The 19367-nt window shown below is 42.2% G+C and overlaps 1 protein-coding gene across 1 annotated transcript; it reads right to left on the bottom strand.

Moving 5' to 3' along the window:
- Nucleotides 1–10724: 10724 nt before the first annotated feature.
- Nucleotides 10725–19299, bottom strand: g3bp1 (GTPase activating protein (SH3 domain) binding protein 1). Its single transcript, XM_064328073.1, has 12 exons — nucleotides 19139–19299; nucleotides 17326–17443; nucleotides 16849–16930; nucleotides 16381–16554; nucleotides 16090–16180; nucleotides 15753–15846; nucleotides 15163–15376; nucleotides 14421–14522; nucleotides 12796–12913; nucleotides 12203–12328; nucleotides 11995–12104; nucleotides 10725–11693 (listed from the first exon to the last, which is right to left on the bottom strand). The coding sequence occupies exons 2-12, from the start codon at nucleotides 17418–17420 to the stop codon at nucleotides 11463–11465; spliced, it is 1437 nt and encodes a 478-aa protein (XP_064184143.1). The 5' UTR covers nucleotides 17421–17443; nucleotides 19139–19299; the 3' UTR covers nucleotides 10725–11462.
- Between the last annotated feature and the right edge of the window lie 68 nt (nucleotides 19300–19367).

Genomic DNA, 19367 nt, shown 5'->3' with positions numbered 1-19367 from the left:
TAGCAATACGAACATATGTGTGTGTGTTGGGGTGGACAGTGATATTCATACATGCTGCACGTGTGTATCCAGCACACCTGCATATATCCATGCAGACACACAAAGGTAACTACTAATTCTCTATGCCTCTGACCTGTGTCAGTTAACAGTTATTAGTCTTAATGCCTGACATATTCTGTGAAGCATTCTAGAACTTATCTAAACATGCATACACAAACACACACACACACACACACACACACACGCAAACCACAAAGATAGTTTTTGCTTATCACTAAACTATAGATCTACTGTCACACTGCAAACAAGTATTGAGCTATTCAGACTGAGTAAATTAAGACAGAATGACCCGAGTTAAGACAAATAATCACTATTTTCATGGGAAGAAATATTTTGCAATATAAAATATGGACTCCATACACATTATCATGTGAAAGCAAAAGAGATTAACTCACGCTCATTTAAAGTTAATATTATTTCCTCTTTATGTGCCAGGTTTTGTTTGACAGTTTCTCTGGTGTTCATTTCCTCATGATATCATTACAGATGCAGCTCTACTATGGGGGTAAACATGTTTCTAATTACAAATTAATATACTTCAGTACCCTCCACTACATATCTGGTCTTTGAACTAAAGCTGAATAAGATAAAAAAAAGTGATGAAGCATTCATTACTGAATTAAATAATGTTGAAAAGTTTTTTTTTTTTTTTTGCACAACTTGGTATGGCCTTAATTTTCTTGTTTTTTTTTTTCTTTTTGTTTGTTTGTTTGTTTTTTTGCTTATATTGTGTGGCACAGAGTGCAGATGTTAATTTGCAAATCACCGTAATCCAAGTGTGCACTTTGGAGCTGGCAAAGTTACGCAAGTCCTCTTTGTTTTATCTTTTCAATTTATAAATTTGAAAAACACTGTATATTTTGCATGGATAGAATATTAACGTTGGCAGATATTTTTTGGCTTGTACAAAAATGTGAGCAATTTGAAGAAAAAAGGAATGTAAAATTTCTGCTGTATCTGTATATAACTAAACATTGAATTATGTCATAATGCTAATTCTAATTACAATTAAAGGTTTTCTGAAAAAACACTTGTTTCTGAACATTGTGAAGGTTGCTTGGAGTTGGACTATAATTATTATCTTATTTTATTTGTTTTGCTGGTCAATTCAAAGAGCTTTGTGTAATCATAATACACTTAAATTCCACAAAACAATCACAGTTCTATATTGTATTTACTCAAAGAATAACTAGTGAAAGCCCATGAGCAAAACATTTTCTTCTGAATTGTATGGTTATATGTACGAATCACTGTAATTGTATGACTTATGATGCATATGTTATAAAAAAATAATGTATATATTGTACACACACACCAATGGCCTTTTCATTGAAGAGAGCCCACATTTTCCAATATATGATGTATTTTTGTTTAATTTTATTTTTGCTAATTCAGACGCATACATAATCCTTTGTAATGTGTTTATATAAGTGTTTAGTCTGAAGAAAATATTATATTCCGCTTAATTGATGCTGTCATAATATTAATGAATAGTCCTAACAACAGAGCATACTCTTGTTGTTGTTTTCTGTTCTTGTATTTCCTACATAATAACTGTGTAAACATCCATAGAAACACATACACACACACACACACACATACACACCAAGTAACTAGTAAACATTTAGTATGTTAAATGTAGCAGTTATGGTGGCAACTATGAAGAAACACACATGTGTACACAAACAACCACACACTTGCACACACACACACACACACACGTTCCTAAAAATGCAGGGCCATAATGGAATAACATGTAAATGTGTGCGCAAGTAATCTAAAACTATACACAATATGACCCTGTAAAAATAGCTGGTTATAACATTACCTAAGCTTTTACCAATATTGCAAGATTTTAGAATTCCTTACACTGTTTAATTAGGAGATACCTGTACATTTCTACATTTCACATGTGAAAACCAAAAAATAAATAAAGGCAGTATGGCAACCATAACACAGGGTTCAATGCCAATATTGCAACATTGGGCACTGGTATGAGAGTGATGCATATAATACAACTACGGAAGACAATGTGAAATGAAAATTGGGTATCTATTTTCCTTTTACAAAAAATGGCATAAGAAACTTGTAATTGTAGTTAAGGAAGGCTGGAGCAGAATGAATACGTGTTTCAGTATGTCTTTTTAGCATTTGACGAATATTTCAGTTTTCTTCTTGTGTGTGCCATGAGACTGTGAAATGTAATATCTATTTTAAAATATAACATGTAAACACAGCACTGTTTTACACATTAAGGATCATGTTTTGTAACATACACAAACAACACCAAAAGGAGAAAATATCCAGTAGTCAACCAATACCAGGAAACTAAAATGACTTATATCAAACTGCCTTGAATATTTTCCGCATCCCTTTCATATTAATCAGTGGGGGTCAGCCGCTCAGTAAGGTTGCTAAAAATGAAATACAACTTGAAGGCAACCAGCCTAAAAAACATGACAATGTTCCATCTTTCCAAGTATAGCTGCATACATTAAATTGATGAATGTCAGTTATTTTGGTCATTTAGGCCCCATTTGAATCTGCACTGCACTGAACCTTGTCTGACATAACTAGACACGTGGACTGCTTGTTTTGTGATGCAGGTGCTAGAAACATCATATATGTTTGCTGTACTTTGCTTAACGTTTTTCTCTTAGTTGACAACAGTTATCGTGCAGTTAGACCGAATAGAGGCCTCAGTCAAGGCAATTACACCAAAGGGTGACATTTCAGCCCGGTGACCTAGGCACTCCAACTGGCACAATTAAGCATACTAAAGTGCTCTCTGCTCTCATCCTTTCTTCTGAAAAGCCTTTGGCTAGCCAGAAGCAGTGGGATCTTCTCTGCTTGACATGACAATGTAAATCCCTTCAGTTACAGAGCTCTCCTAAATTTGGCACGCAAATTATGATTTAGGCTTGCGTACTTCAAAGGACTGGCTCAGTCTATTTACCCCCCACTCCATCGGCCCCACAGCATGCTGCACTGGGACTACAAGTACATTACAGCTGACATCTAAAATCCACCTCAGGGGAGAACCCAGCCAAACATGAAGGCTTTGACAGTTTTTTTTTTCTTCACTCAGTGAATGAAATATGAATATTTGCTTCACTGGCTAAACCCGGGCTGCCCGATGAGTTTGCGTGACAAGCCAAATCCGCCAAGAACCACCCCCTCTGCAAACAAAGAAGAAAATAATTCTCACTTCAACGGCAAATATTCAATGTCAATTGAGAAAAAGAAACAAGTGTGTATGAATCAAAACACTCTGCCTTACTCAGGATCCCAGAGGGACAATGACAGCCTGTGCGACAAATCCAGCCAATGTGTTCCAGGGTCTTGGGTGGAGGGCCTGGGGCGTGGGGATGGGTCTTCCAGCTGGGGAGCCGTATGCTCAGAGGGCTATTGCCAACTGTAGCTGGACATCTCGGGTCCACATGGGCCACAGGGTGCAGACTGAAAAATGTAATGAAATATATAACCCCAAGAGCTGAGGCGGCATACTAATACTAATACATACTAATACTTGTGCACAGCCACCTGCTGGCTGCCTCTGTCCTTGATGACATTCTGAGAACATTAGCATTTACTCTCCAGCATATTTTGTGGGCTGTGGCAATGAATCAAGAAAATACATTTTATGCCAGCATAATTCATGAAAAGATAATTAACACAAAAATAAATCTGTCATTAAAATTTAATTTAACTCTAAGGAGGCTGTTTTCTCTCTAATGAAGGTAATTAGGGAAAGTCATCATATGTCATACGTCACTGCACATTTGTTAGGAGGAATTTTATACAGTATATGAATGGAAGTGACCTGATGAGTTTCTACAACATCAAACCATCTTGTCTTGATGCCTGGATCATAGGAATCTGGTAGGGCGTTTTAACAGTGTAGCCAGAGGTGAATGGGAAGAGACAGGGTCAAGATTAGGGGAGGGCAAGGAGAGCTCTATCCGTTTCGGGATGTCACACCAATTTCTGCTTTTCGTTATTCATTAGCTGAATCAATCATGTCTAATCAGACATTTAGCAGATTTTATTGAAAAGTTGATGAAAAGCTGCTGTCTGCCTTTGTGTTCCTATATAGAGCTCTAATCTACAAGTGAACCAGCATTGGTTTTTTAGAGCTAATCGGCTTACTGAGCCAGGGCAATTTGTGGAAACAAAAACCTGCACATACTGTACACTGGCCCTCCAGGAATAGAATTAGTCACCCCTGCTATAGCCTCATGCTGCATTTGTGGTGAAGTGGAAAATTATAGAAATCAGAAATAATGTCAATTTATGATTCGTTAAACATTCACTACATTAAATAAATTATCAGACAAATAAGTGATTCATTGATGAAATATGTTATACTGTTAATTTTAGTTATGGACACACTTACTGTAGGCCTGTGATTGGTTTTACAAGTTGTAGAAGTGTCTCAGTAATCTGTGACCCAGAGCCATCTCTGCCCTCCCTCTGTGATATGAGCCAGTTGCTCAGGGTATGAGCACACACTTCCTGCTTGACTGCCTTATGACATACACCATGGTGTTTCGGGTCTCATGAAATATAACATTTTTTATTATTTTTGATCATAGTTTGCTTAAACTAACTTTCCAAGAAGTCTGAGTCTGACTCTGGATAAGTTTGCACCTGAAGTCTTAGGCTTTACCGAGGTCTTTAAACTGATAAGGATGAGTGAGAGGAGATTCAGGGAAGGCTCGTCTGTCTAAATTATTTGCTTTAAACTGTGACCAAGTCACAGAGAGCTCGGCATTAGCTCTAGGGTTTACAGAGAGCTTGGTATTAGCTCTGGGATTTCTATGGTCTGTAGAATCATTTTGATTTGATTCTGGCTGGAACTGAATATAGCTATCAAACTCAAGCTGCATTCCTGAGTGGGCACTTGAACTGATCATTCAAGGAAGGGAAATGCAGTATGTATTGCTGGCAATTTGTCTGGTCACCTTTCTAAACAAATAAACCTCTCTTGATTTGAATTGATGTAGTCATTTTAAAGTAAGAGAGTGAATTTAAAATTCAATTCATATTGGTTGTATATGAGCCACTTGCTTGATTGCTACTGCTTGCTACAAAGGGAGTTGTTGGGAGAACAAAGGGAAAAATCCTGAAAAGTAATATGACAAAAAATAAGTTAGTAGCACTATTGTTGCAAGATTGGTGCATGAGACTAAAAAGCTAGAAGTTGAAATGCAAATGCTAAAGGTTGGGTTCAAGCCAATGTGGAGTGTAAATGGCTGACTGAAGAAGTAAGTAATAAAGAAAAAAGGGAGAAAGTATGGTGACATGCATGCACAATAGATTGTTGATGCCTTTAGCACCATACATTGTAGCATTATGTTGTGATTTGCATGAAAAGCAACAGAAAAGGTCAATGGGAATTCTGCAGGGAGATGATAAGTCCTTTGGATATACTTGGTGAAAACATGGTGACTACTTAGACAGTATAGACAATGTATGCTCAATTAATCCTGATGTTGTGCTGAACTTGGCAATGAACACCATGAATGTAACTATGAGAGATAAGAAGCAGACAACCTTACCCACTATCAGTGACTGGAGCAAACGAGCCGATAGAGCCGCCCAAGAACAAAAAAGCAAAAGAACAGAGCGTTCAGTCTAAGGTGAAATTGCTTGCAGCACATACTCAAACATTCCCGGGACAGAAGGGAGGTTTTAAATCCAAGTATTAGGGGAAAGGAAGAAGAGGTAATGGCCCATCCCCACAGACAGACCTGTACCATATTTGTGGACAGTTGGTTAGGGTTAGGGTTAGGGTTAGTGTTAGGGCGTAGGGTTAGGGTTAGGGCGTAGGGTTAGGGTTAGGGTTAGGGTTAGGGCGTAGGGTTAGGGTTAGGGTTAGGGTTAGGGTTAGGGCGTGGGGTTAGGGTTAGGGCGTAGGGCGTAGGGCGTAGGGCATAGGGCGTAGGGTTAGGGTTAGGGTTAGGGTTAGGGTTAGGTCATTGGTCATTGAGCCAAAGGTTGCCTAGTTAAGAAGTTCAGAATTTTTAACCAAGACTACAGGCTCCCCCTGCTGTTGCTGATCACCCTGATCCTCAGAGTGGAAAGAACTGACTGATGCCCTGCAAGGCCAGGAATAGGCGTTTTCTGGCCTCAGTAAGCACAGGAAGTGCAGATTTACATCTGTATCTTAAGTTCAGCTGAAGAGGCCAGATTGATATTTTTCTGGAATTTTGGGTGGGTCTTAATAAATGTAGGTAACATTTTCGGTGTGGACATTTTGTCTAAATTAGAAGCTAAAGTGTCATTGTCAGTGAATGAATTGAAAATTAATGTTGACCCCATACCTATTGTTCCAATAAAGACAAAGAGAAAATAAATTTCCCTTGTAATTGTGGAATATTTTGAAAAGAACTGAAGACAAAACTTGATGTTGGAAGTTGTCCAATAACCCTTGTCTGAATTTCAGGCCTTATTACAAACCAGTGAGACAACGAAGGGGCATGGAAACTGCAGCAAATATTGATTGTGCAGACACAAGCCATCAGTAATTTTACTGTACTGTGACATTAAAATTGCTAAATTTTAATGTCACTAAAATCAGGTACAACACTTGAAAATAGTATGCTGCATTTTGTGAGCTTCATAAGCCTAGATAATAATATAAGAAGTAGTGCTCTTATGGAAAAGAATATAAATCCATGGTCGTGCTTTATTGCGCAAGTGGAAGTTATTTTAAAGATATTAAAACCTGAATTGTGATCTGTTATGGGATTGTTCAATAATTGAGAGTATATTCCAGATGTTCCTGATTCTAGCCTCTCAATGAAATACTGAAGGGAAATGGAAGAATCCTTTGCAGCTCTGTCTTCTTCCCCAGCACAAAAACACCCTGATTCAACCAAGCCTTGCCATCTTTGGACACAAACTGATACAATACTGTGTAGGCACAAGTACAAAGTGATGGGCAGATGGGAAAAGTGGGATACTCATCTTCATTAATGCCAATAAGCGTGAAGTCAAATTGTTTGACTGATCTTGATTGCACTAGATGGGCAATTCAACAGACTGAACAGATTGTGGGGTATAACACGGTGATGCTGCACACCACACATCTATTGTCTCACACTACCACTCAGACCATGTCCAGAGACAAGCACAGTGGGATCCATACTTTTGGCATGAAATGTCATTGTGTCATCAGATAACCAAGTGAACCCTGCCACGGTACTGGATCAAGATCAATGCCATGATTGCTAGGAAAGCATCATACTGGAGAAAGGACAATGGGTGTCAGCAGAACCACTGGATGGCACTGTGACACTGTTCATTATGAGAACGACTGCCTCTAGACTGGATGGCAGTCGTGAGGGGGAGAAGGAAGACGGATTCACAGCGATGAAAGAAGTGTACATGGAAGGTGGGTCTGCGCACAGGTGGCTGAACTTCGTGCTTCATACACCATACAAATTGCACAAGAATCAGAGACCCCAGCAGTTGCTCTGCGAGAAACTACCTTGTTGTGGGGAACGTCAGATATTTTAGAGCCATATGCCAGAGCTGGGTGTGTCATTAGCCAACAACTTGTGTCTGTAATGTTTCAAATCTGGAAAGTTCATGCTCTTTATTACCTACTACCACCATGCTGGACGGCGTCAGACGTATCCAACATTACAGCATCGATTTCTGCACCAGCAACAACCTAATTTCATAAAGATTATGAAAAACCATATACTGCAAAACTATTTTCTTGAAATAAAGAACACAACTGAATCAATCAATGTTTGTATTTCTAAATTATAGTGGTTTTGTTATACAGGCGAAAGGCACTAAAATGCATATAGACAAAACACAAAATGGAAAGAGCAGTTAAAGAAATACAAAGTGAAATATTTTTTTAAAACATTTCTTTGGTCATAAAAAATTCTGAAAATTTCTCCCTCCCTTCTCCATGGAGTGCACTTTTACATAGCCTGTATACAAGTTATTTTTGTCAGATTTGAACTGGCCTAATCAGAGCCTCAGTGGATAATTTTCAGAATAATGCATATCAGTTTTGCAAGTTCCCAACAGTAGCTGACAGAAGTCAATTAACAGTCCATTTTTTTTTACAGTTCTCCTAATAAGTCCAACATCTGGCATATTGCCATTGTTATCGCTATTTTTTTTTTTTTGTTAACAGCTATTTATTGATTTTCCAAGAACAATCAAATAAAATAAAAACAAGACCAGGTCAAACCTAGTATATGGCTGGACCGGCCGACCAATGGTGTGACGTCATAACTCGGCCGACCAATGGTATAACTTCACTCACTCAGTCAGTCACAGACATTCGTGTTTGTAGGGCTGGCCCTGCTGTTGTGGTCCAGCCAAAAAACTAAAAAGGGACAGATTTACAATGAATAGGCAACAAAATGTTTTTTGTTTTTTTGAAGTTTTTGAAAGAGCTTGCCCCTGGTCATACCAAGTGGCATCATCTATCTCAGGACAAGCACATTCCTGTTTGTGCTAAAATTGATAATGGTGTCGATACAAAGTTATCCTTTTGTGTTAACAAAGTCTTAAGCCCTGACAGGTTTTCCAGGTTCAAGAATCCATGACAACCTGGCCAGTCCGATGAGGTAAACCTGTTTGAGATGAGGGAGACGCCTGTCTGACCACATGACAATGAAGGGAATCAACAGCAAGAGCATCCGAGTGATGTGCTAGTAACTTATCCTTAGCAATACAAGAGCCAGTCTAAGTTTAGGGTTTAGAGTTAAACTGGACAGAAGTAGATGACTACACCGAAGCTGGTGGGAAGTAGAAAACTACAATCAAGACAAGTATAACCATACCAAAAATAATGTTAATTGATTAGTTAATCATTTAATTACTAGACAATTAAGTGATTAGTTTTATGTTATGTTTAGTTTATATATTTATATGTTTGTTATGTTTAGTTTATAGAAACACATTCACTTACTGTAGTAGGCCTGATTGGTTTTGTGTCTCAGTAACGTGACCGCTGCCCTCCATGTGATATGACTCAAGTTGAATACTATACAAAAGAGAGTTGTGATCCTTTGTCTGGGCACACTTTCTGCTAGACTGCCTTCTGACAGACTGCATGGTGTTTCAGGTCTCACAAAGTAGTAGTTTGTCTTCCTGTCTAATGAGAGTTCAATATTTTAATTAAACTCAATGTTATCTTACCATGAGGTCTCCAAGACACACTCTGGATCAGTTTGCACCATTTGTTTTTTGCAAAAAGGTGTGTATACAAAAGATGTTACATAATTACATTATTGTATAATTCCAGTGCTGCAAGGCAATTGAAATGAGGGGCTCTGTCTGACAATGCATACAAATGTCAAAAAACCATAAACAGGTTGAACATACCCAATCCTACACTACATTTACTTACTAGATGAAGTTTAAACAAATTTTGATCAAATCTCAGCAGTTTTAGAATATTATAGACAAAAACTAAAATTTACTAAAAAGAAAGTGAAAATTATTTAAACAAATTTAACAGGTTTTTTTATTTATTCTCTCCATTCATGTGCATATACTCGTGTATTTTTCCATTTGCTTTAGTATTTATTTACAGATTTGCTTGTTGCTTCATTTTTATGCAGCACCTATGTAACCCTTAAAACATGTACCAGCACAGAAAACAAAACTGAGAACATTACAGCATTTTGTATTTGCCACCCAACACAGAGATAACATGCCATTGTGCAGTATGGACTTGTCAATATACTCTGGAATTAATTAAACGAACACCTCCCAATTCTTTCTAAATTACGGGTGGGGCATTTTAGGATTTTCTCGACATGATTACTGCCGATTTGACCAGTTTACTCGTGTACTTTTAAAAACTTGAGCCAAAAGCGCTTTCTACAATGACAAAAGGACTTGAATACTTGTTTTGAAACATTACCAGGAACGGCTCTAATAAAAAAACTAATCACACCAAACTTTGAAATTTGACCAGGACTGAGGCACATTCTGTAGTGATGCATCTCCTACACTAGCGTACCCGTCATTATGCTGAGGATTGGTCGGTCTTTGCACTTAGTCCAGAGCGGAGTCTAAATCTCGGGTCCCAGAGAGCTGCATGGTCTGCTGGTTTTCCGCACTACTCAGTACTTCAATTAAAACAGCTGATTACAGTCAACTCGCATCACCAGGTTTCTTGGACCAGAATTTGTAGCCGATTTGAAGATTAAAAGGAAAGCCAGCAGACCCTGCAGCTCTCCGGTACCAAGGCTGCAGACCTGCACCAGAGAGAAGACTGCCCCCTCATGGCCCGACACCACCACTTGCAATCACCGAGGCAAACGATACAGGCATTTAGTGTTAGACGCACTACTACTCAAGAGACCTTCATGTGAAAATTTGAGGGAATCATGCAAAATTACTCCATATCCTGTTGTAAGCACTACCGGACACAGCAGACAAGTTGAGCAAGCATACACTGGGTGACAGGAGCAGGCAAAGTCTGCAGATGGGGGTTTAGGGGCACATTTGAATCAGTGAAATGGATAATTGCCATTTGTCCAAAGGAATCACAAAGCATCGTTCAGTACTGCCAAGGCTAAAACACAGCAGACAAGAGGGACAACCTTTGTGTCTTCTATTCAAATGAAAGCAATTTTCTGTGGAATTCAAAAAAACTTCGTGGAATAAGTTCAAAAAAATTTAGCGATAAAGCAAATCTACACTTTATTTTTACATCTTTCATGACTGGAATGAGATAAATAGAAGGCACAACAATTTGCTTTTACAAAACAGAACACATCTCTCTCCAGAGGATCGCCATGTTGAAACCAGACTACAAAACAAATGAAGTGGTTTAAAAATAGTATGTATTAAAAGTTTTGTTCTCTCAATAGCTCAAAGTTGTTAAAAATACTGCATGTCGTACGTGATGAAATATAAAGGAAGCAATGGGGAGTGGGGGGTGTAAAAGGATTCGATGCAGCAACCATTCAGACACAGACATGATTGAACTTTGCAGTAATTTCAACAAACCGTGTTTGTATTTAACTTCTGAAAAGACGGTGGTAGCAATACACAGGATTGCCCAAGAAGTAAAAACGTTCCTTTAAGAAACAGGGAGAGAACGCCGAAGCCAGTCTCTGGATTTTTTTTCTTTTTTTTTTTTTCTCTTCAATTCGTGTAGCTCTGTCATTTTTTTGTCTGTTACAAATAAGTTCAGAACTAAGAAAGATGAGGAAAATAAATGTCCAGGATCACATTCCGATACCCCAAAGCTGAAAACAAACGCTGAGAGAAGAGGAGATGTAAGCCACCTTGCTAGGTGACAGGGATCAGTAGTGGTTAGTGTGTGTGTTGGCTGTGTGTGTGTGTGTGTGTGTGTGTGTCTGTGAGGGGGCCAGTGGGGGGGGGTGGGGGGGCTGTGGGGGATGGGGGATTCACTGGCGCGGACCCGTGTAGCGCCCCTCGTTGGGTCCGGTGCCACGTCCGGCACCAAAGCTGGGCTTCTGGGCCATGCCTCCGCGGGTGGGGGCGCCCCTGGGGCCCCCTATTCTGTCGCGGGGTCCCCCGGGGCCCCTCGGGCGGATGTCTCTGCGGTCTCCTTCCCGGGCTGACCGGGTCTTCTTCTCCTCAACGTTCAGGCGCACGTCACCGCGGAACTTGATGGGCTGGGATTGAAACGAGATTCGGCAACGGAAGTTACGACACAACTTGCCTGGTTTAGCTTTCCCAAAGTGACATCACAGAACGGATTTAGTTTGGATTTGGCTGCTACAGGACTTCCAATTGCTGCACGCGGCCCAAAACATCTGTTCAGACGTTCGAGACGGTGATTGCCTGCAACTAACCAGATGGCCTAAGCAAATAAAACAACCCAAATTCAATCCACTGCAGAAATTCGGCAAACAGGCTACACATTTCTTGCACATACACAAAAATAAAATTTTAAAAAAGGACAAGAAAACACACCCTGTTGTTTAGGATCTTCTGCACAGGTTCAGAATCGTCGAATACCACAAAGCCGAAGTTGGGCAGCTTCCCCCCGCTGTTGATCCGCAGCTCCAGTACTGTGCCGTACTCTGCGCGAAAGAGAAAAACGTCACATTTTATCAATTATTTTAATTCCTAAAATGACACAAAAAATGTTTAAATTAGGGATCCAAAATGGATGACCTACGTTCAAAGAACTCCTTGAGCTCGGCCTTGTCCACGTCGTGGGGCACGTTTCCCACAAACACCTGGTGGCTGTCGGGATACCGGACGACGCGGCGCACCTCGGAGTCTCCCTGCTCGCCTTCCCGAACTGCAAGGAGAGGAGCCGTCACTCACACGCCAAATACCGCTCGGGACACAATTCACCTACGTGCCAAATCTACACCTTCGGTCATAGGGCAAGGGGAAAAGATTAAGAGCCCTGAGAAATATTTCATTCGTATAGCTAGATTTTTGCAACAGGCTTTACAAAATATGGAAAATATGTTTAGCAAAACTATCATAAAAAGGTTGTCAGCTATGTACAAAAGCATGCGATTTCAGGTGCATACTCGGGCTAGTGCCAATTAACCACAATTCTCCTCATTTCAATTTGAGATACCGGGGGGGGATTGTCAACTGACGCCTTGCAGCAATCCAGACAGACCCTGATATCCTGTTCTGAGTGTCTGACATAATTGGCTGATAATAAGTAGAGAATGACAGGACAAAGTGCAGTACGGCATTTCCATAATGTGGGTTATTATGCAGCGGGCGTGCGGAGCGATAAGACCGTACCTCCAGGTCTGGGTCCTCTGTGCGCTGGTGGAGGCCCTGGCCTCTGCTCCCGCGTCCTCTGGTCTCTCTGAGGCCTCTGTGCCGCCGTCTGAGCTTCGGCCTTCACTTCCACCCGGGGCTACGAGGGGAAGGCACCGCACACTCACTAAGCCGCCTCACGCTCACCAAGCCTGACAGGCCGCACGCCACCTCACACTCACCAAGCCTGACAGGCCGCACGCCACCTCACACTCACCGAGCCTGACAGGCCGCACGCCACCTCACACTCACTGAGCCTGACACGCCGCACGCCACCTCACACTCACTGAGCCTGACACGCCGCACGCCACCTCACACTCACTGAGCCTGACACGCCGCACGCCACCTCACACTCACTGAGCCTGACAGGCCGCATGCCACCTCACACTCACCAAGCCTGACAGGCCGCATGCCACCTCACACTCACTGAGCCTGACAGGCCGCATGCCACCTCACACTCACTGAGCCTGACAGGCCGCATGCCACCTCACACTCACTGAGCCTGACAGGCTGCATGCCACCTCACACTCACTGAGCCTGACAGGCTGCATGCCACCTCACACTCACTGAGCCTGACAGGCCGCACGCCACCTCACACTCACTGAGCCTGACACGCCGCATGCCACCTCACACTCACTGAGCCTGACAGGCCACATGCCACCTCACACTCACTGAGCCTGACACGCTGCACGCCACCTCACACTCACTGAGCCTGACACGCGGCACACCACCGGCCTGAGGGCTAGGCTACGCAAACGCTGCACCGTGCAATGGAGCACGGGCGCTCAGCTCAAACTGCCCGAATCACAGAACCGTCCCAACTGCAGATTAGATTACGGCAGACACCCTAGGAGTGCATGCTGGATAATTGCATTCTCCGTATTATTGCGCCGCAGGCTACTGAACCGGTTTTAGGGCCACAGGACATTAGTTACTCCCTATTAAGTGAATTTTCTGGTTAAGCGCGCAATACCACAATGGCCCATGGGCATGATCATACACAGTCAGGAACAGAACAGAAATATCTACAAAGAAATGAAACATTCAACTGGACATAGCATAGCAATACAGAAACTGCAGCATTTCCCCTACATAGAGGCAGCAGTAGCACAGAACCACAGCTGCATCAGCTGCCACTGCTAGACTTTTTTTGGGCAACGTGGTCCACTGGCTCAAAATAACTTTGTTGATACAAAAAAAAAAAAGGAAAGCTGTGCATATAATTTGTGTGAGTGGTTACTCAAGTTCACTTTCACTTTTAGGTTAGCTTGTACGATGCAACTTTTCTGGCGTTGTCTGCCATTTCAGGGACCGTTATGAGAGTCTTGTGGAGCTGTGCGCTTCCCCAACTCATATGTACTGACAGGTAAACACATATAAGCGGTGGATAGCAGGGTTTATGGTACATGTGAACGAGATACTAGCACGAACACTGGCAAATCGCCCAAGGAGCAAATCAGCTGCAGCAAAGTTCCAAGAATCAGCTATGCGTGCACGCAACATTGAATAGCACCGTAAACCTGAGAATCTTTGCAAAGCCCACGCTACACTCACTGTTGAAATTAAAATAAAATGAAATCCTAAGCGAGACGTTGTCCTGGGCGTACCTGCACGGCTGGAGCTTTCACGACGTGGGGGGGGATTCCGGAGGCAGGGACCACTCCACCGGGAGGAAGATTCTTACTGGTGACGGAGGCCCAGGAGAAAGGCTGCAGCACAGGAAGCACACATTACCAACTCAGTCTAGTCGCCTTCTCGCCATACGGGTTACAGGTCTCCTTTCATCAGCCTTTTCCATCTTTTAACTTAGGATTCTCACAGACCGCGCCTTAGTGTATTCTACAAAGATCCTTTCCCCAAAAGCCCTCTTCACTGACCACCCGTTTTCACTTCAGACCGCTTGCTTCTGTTTACTGATGGGTTCATCTGTATTTGTATTCCAATTTCAGTCAACCACATCCATCATTTATACTACTAATTTCTAAAATGAATTGTGCCTTATATAGACAGGATATTTGACTTCATAGATTTTTACATAATAAGGGTATTGTAAATTCTTTGCTTATTGCAAATGCTTTACCAAACAATAACCAATTATCACGCAAAGTATAGCATTCTTTGCTTCCATAGTATTTGATTTAGTAATTAATGTCACATATTCCAAGTTAATAAGCCTGCAAGCCTGCTAATCTATGACAACATACCTTGGCTAAAAGCACGCTCAAAACTGATTTTTAGAAAAAAAAAAACAGCATCTACTGCTTTCTAAAAATGTGCTGCTGCTGAAATGGGACTCCATGGCAGACAGCAGTCATGCTATTAGCGGGGGTGGGGGAAGGGGGAGCGTACCCTGTTCTCCTCAGGCACGGCAGGTGCAGGGTCGGCGGGTGTGGGAGAGGGGGGGCTCTTCTGCTCGGCCGGCTCCTCGGCGGGGACCTCCGGCTCGATTTCGGGGTCCTGTTTCAGCTCGGGCGCGGCTGGCTCGGGTTCCGGCTCGGGCTCCTGCGTGGGCTCCGGCTCGGGGCTGAGGGCCGGCTCCTCCAGGGGTTCCTCCAGCTCGGCGCTGAAACGGCACACCGCGCGGCTAATAATAGCGCCGCCGTCTCCCGCAGAAAGAAACACGCGCCGCCGCCGTTCCGCGCTACCGTTTCCCGCCTCGAGCCGCGAGGGATGAAATCCAATTTGCCCGTGTGCCGCCATTACCTGCTGACGCGGGCCCATTACGCCGCTACACGGCCAGTAATCCAATCGCGCTTCCCTGCTGGAGAGCGTCCGTGGCATGGTTCAATTTACAGAATGACCACGCTGCGCGGCACGTTCACAGCTACAGCGGTAGCATCCTGAGACTGCCAAGCAGAGGCCAATAAAACAGACGGCGGGGAAAACATTAAATCAGCAGGGCTCCTAATAAAGGAAGCAGGAACAGAAAATGTCCTTACCATGGCGTCTGTTCATAAAATGCAGCCGACTCCTCCTGCGCCACTTCTGGTGTGTTGACCCTCTCTTCCAGCTCCTCAACCTCACCTTCAGACTCTAAATTACACAACATTTGGCGTAATAAGAAAATGTTCCATTTGTTAGAAGCAAAAGCAGACATATGCAAAAAAACATTTGCATTCTCTATAACACAATGTTCGTTGGAGAGTCAGTACTTACGTCAGACCACTCTGAATCTTCTTTTTAGGTTTTACCAGTACACATTCAAAGACAACTGCAATAAGGCAGGTGGATATCAAATTCCAACGCCAACGTTCAGCTAATCAAGGTTCTCCTCACCCTCAGGGGGTTCAGAATCCGAGTCCCCAAACACTTCATCTTGATAGCGGAATATGTCATTGTGCACGTAGAACTTGTTTGCCACGGTGCCCTGTAGTGGAAGAGCATGACGTGAAATACTTGCCAACAGAGAACATCTTAATAAATGAGGCTGTAAATGCATGCTCTAATAATAGAATACAAATTTAAATATGTAAGGACCAGTCCCCCCCCCACCATCAGGGTAAAATAAAATCACCTTCAAAATTTCAAACACCTACAAAACATTAATGAAGGGTCCAGGTTCCTTACCTCAGGTGCCAGAACAAAGGTCTGCATGAACTTCCTCATAGGCTGCATGTTATTGGACAGCTCCCCCATCACCTGCACAACCACGCCCTCGCTCAGCGTGGCGTGGGCATCCACGTGGCGGATCTTGGTGTGGCAGTCCCGAAAGCTCAGCGCCATCACCTTTTTGTGGATTTCCTAGAAATGGAAATTGAAAAGGTTGTCATAGCGCCAAGGCCCTGCAGCACAGAACTTTATAAGGAGCCAGACACCACAATTAAAGCACATCACAGCTCATATTGGTTTCACTTTAGCAACGGTCTTCAGAGCTCTTGCTCCATGTGCTGGCACTATCAATGTAGGTCTAGTTTGTGTCATTCGGGATAAATTATAAATCCCCTTGGGACTTCGGTTGAGTAATGGGCCGAATTTCAGAAGGTATGACATTCACCTCAATTAGCAAAAGGCCTTGTTAATTAATTGGGTACTTACAGTCTGCCCATAGACTGCTTCGGCTGGCTTGCCAGTGCTGTCCAAGCCCCCGTGGACATAGGATGAGTTCTTACCATAAAACCTGTGAAAATTGAGGTTAAAAAGGTCAGCATGAGCATTTTCCCCTCTTCATAAATCTTACTACAAGAAAACTAAAGACAGTGTAACTACATATTCTTCATTCAGGAATAAAATGAATAAACAATCATCTAAAAGGACAATTTACACACAAGACCACAAAATAATGAGGCTGAAACAAGGTGACATTAGAAAACAGAACTCACCCAAGAGACATTAGCCCTGTTTAAGTCATAAAATAGGCTAATATTCACAGCTCTCAGAATAGATTTTAAAAAATGCTTCTCATGCAGTAGGCATACCTCCGCTATTCGCACCAAACTACTTCAACATTTCAAACTTATTATAAATTGCATACTGCTAGTTGGGGCTTGTGTATACAAGTTGTGCAAGATTTACCTGTGAAGATAATCAGGTGCCTGGTTCAGAAGAGTGTAATACTGTCGAACAAACTCTCGCCCGACAAGCTGGGCACTTGGCTTCTCCATCACCATTTCTTTGGTCAACGTGTTTGTATCTAAAAAGCGGACAAAACAAGCTGCTCATTACAACTCTGCAAGTGGGACACACGGCCAGATGCAGTGCACAAGTTTTTTATCAGGGCAGGACACAACAAACCATGGCCAAGGTTTACTCTCATTTCATTGCTCTGGTGTGCTTCCTGGTGTGACAAACACTGACCTGTAGCCAAATACTCAAGACTACAGTAAACTGCCAAAAAATACACCAGCCCATATACTAATGGAACCATACACCCGTGAATTAATGCACATCTCCGCCCGCTAATCTTGCTGACAAGTGAGGACGCAGGGGCGTAAAACTTAATGAAGGCATGTTCAGTTTTAACAGTCTCTTTTACCCTGAAAGCTATTCAATGACATGATCAAGCTATACATTAACCAGGACAATCGAATAGATTTAACTTAAACATATATCAGTTAGTCAGCCTCTCCCTCGTTTGTAGTGCAATAACCGCGACAAAACTATATTTTCTTGTTGAATCATTTATTTAAAAAATTCACATAGATCAATTAAAGTTCTGCTAAAACCACTTAAATTACGTTAGCTAGGCGCATGCAAGACGGCAAATGCGCAACATGTTAGCTATATTTTATCAGCTCAACGTGGAGTGCTGCTCCAAGCGCATGGCCGCGTTCTATCGATAAAAGCATTAGCTCGTGGGCTAGCAAAGTAAGATAAAATGGTAGCCAGTAAGCTAGCTAGCAAAATTTGCTAGCTCATGGAAGCGGGCTCGCCCATTTCCGCATTGCAAAATGGATACGCACAGCACATGTGGGGGTGTAACGTTATAATAGCAGTTTAGCTAGCAGGCTAGCAATACAGGCACATGCTCTCCAAAAATCACATTTGCCTCACGGGAAAGCTATCGTCAAATTTCATAGGTGGGACATCCTTTCCAGATTTACATATTTATTTCCAGAGTACTTGTAGTAAAGACTGTTCTAGAATGTTCCTCGGCTTACTTGTATAACAGCATATGTCAAACATATGTGCTAGCTATAGGTTACAACGTTAGCTGGCGCTCTAGTACCAATCAATCAACATCGTGAAAAATACTCAGACCACAAGTTAGCTAACATGCAAACTAACGTTACCTAGTAATTACCCCAGTAACATATCTCGCAACCAATAGGGTGGTGAGTTCAGTTCGTTATCTAGAACGGGTTTCTCCGTTATATAAAATGACTTGAAGCCACCCAATGTAAATTAGATAGCTAGAAATACTAGAAATACTGCTTTGTCAGCAAGCAATATACCCCTGCCACTCTCCGAATCCATGTAGGCCGGTTAACAATTTAGCTGACGCTGGCTAACAGTAACTAGCTAGCAAATCATTTAGCTAGCTACCTTGTCCTTTGGTAATTAGCACAGCCTAGTTCGCAAAGTAGACAACGAACTAAACAGCCAGCTAGCTAGTCAAACAAACGCAAAAAATCTACAACTCACTAACTAACGTTAGCCAAATAGAAATATAGATTATACCCTTAACACAAACGGCGTAATTTAACTGCCAAGAAGGTGGCTAGTACTGGTCAGCTGGCGAGCTTTATTAGCCTGCTAGCTAAAATAAATATGTGCTACATAGCTTTATTAGCCAGTCAGCTAAATAAGTAGCCGCATTTTCTCATCAGCTAAAAACGTTAAATCAAATACATAAAGTTATGAATTCAGTAGTCTGAACGCAACTTACCTGGTGGTAAATATATTTTTGATAAATATTTATTTTTGATGTTACGGAGTGGTTCCTATATCACCTCGACCCCTGCGAAGCGTTCAGACGACTCCGATGGCCTTACAACGTGCTCAACCGGCTTCTCTCACTGCTGGCTAAGGAACAACCTAATAGAATGTTTCAACATTTTTAACAGACCAATAAAGTAACAGTATCGAGAATTTACCACCAATCAAACGTAGGCTGT

The sequence above is a fragment of the Anguilla rostrata genome, chromosome 3, assembly GCF_018555375.3.
Source record: "Anguilla rostrata isolate EN2019 chromosome 3, ASM1855537v3, whole genome shotgun sequence".
Classification (NCBI taxonomy): domain Eukaryota; kingdom Metazoa; phylum Chordata; class Actinopteri; order Anguilliformes; family Anguillidae; genus Anguilla; species Anguilla rostrata.
The sequence above is the reverse complement of the archived record's forward strand: the minus strand, read 5'-3'. Positions and strand labels throughout refer to the sequence as shown.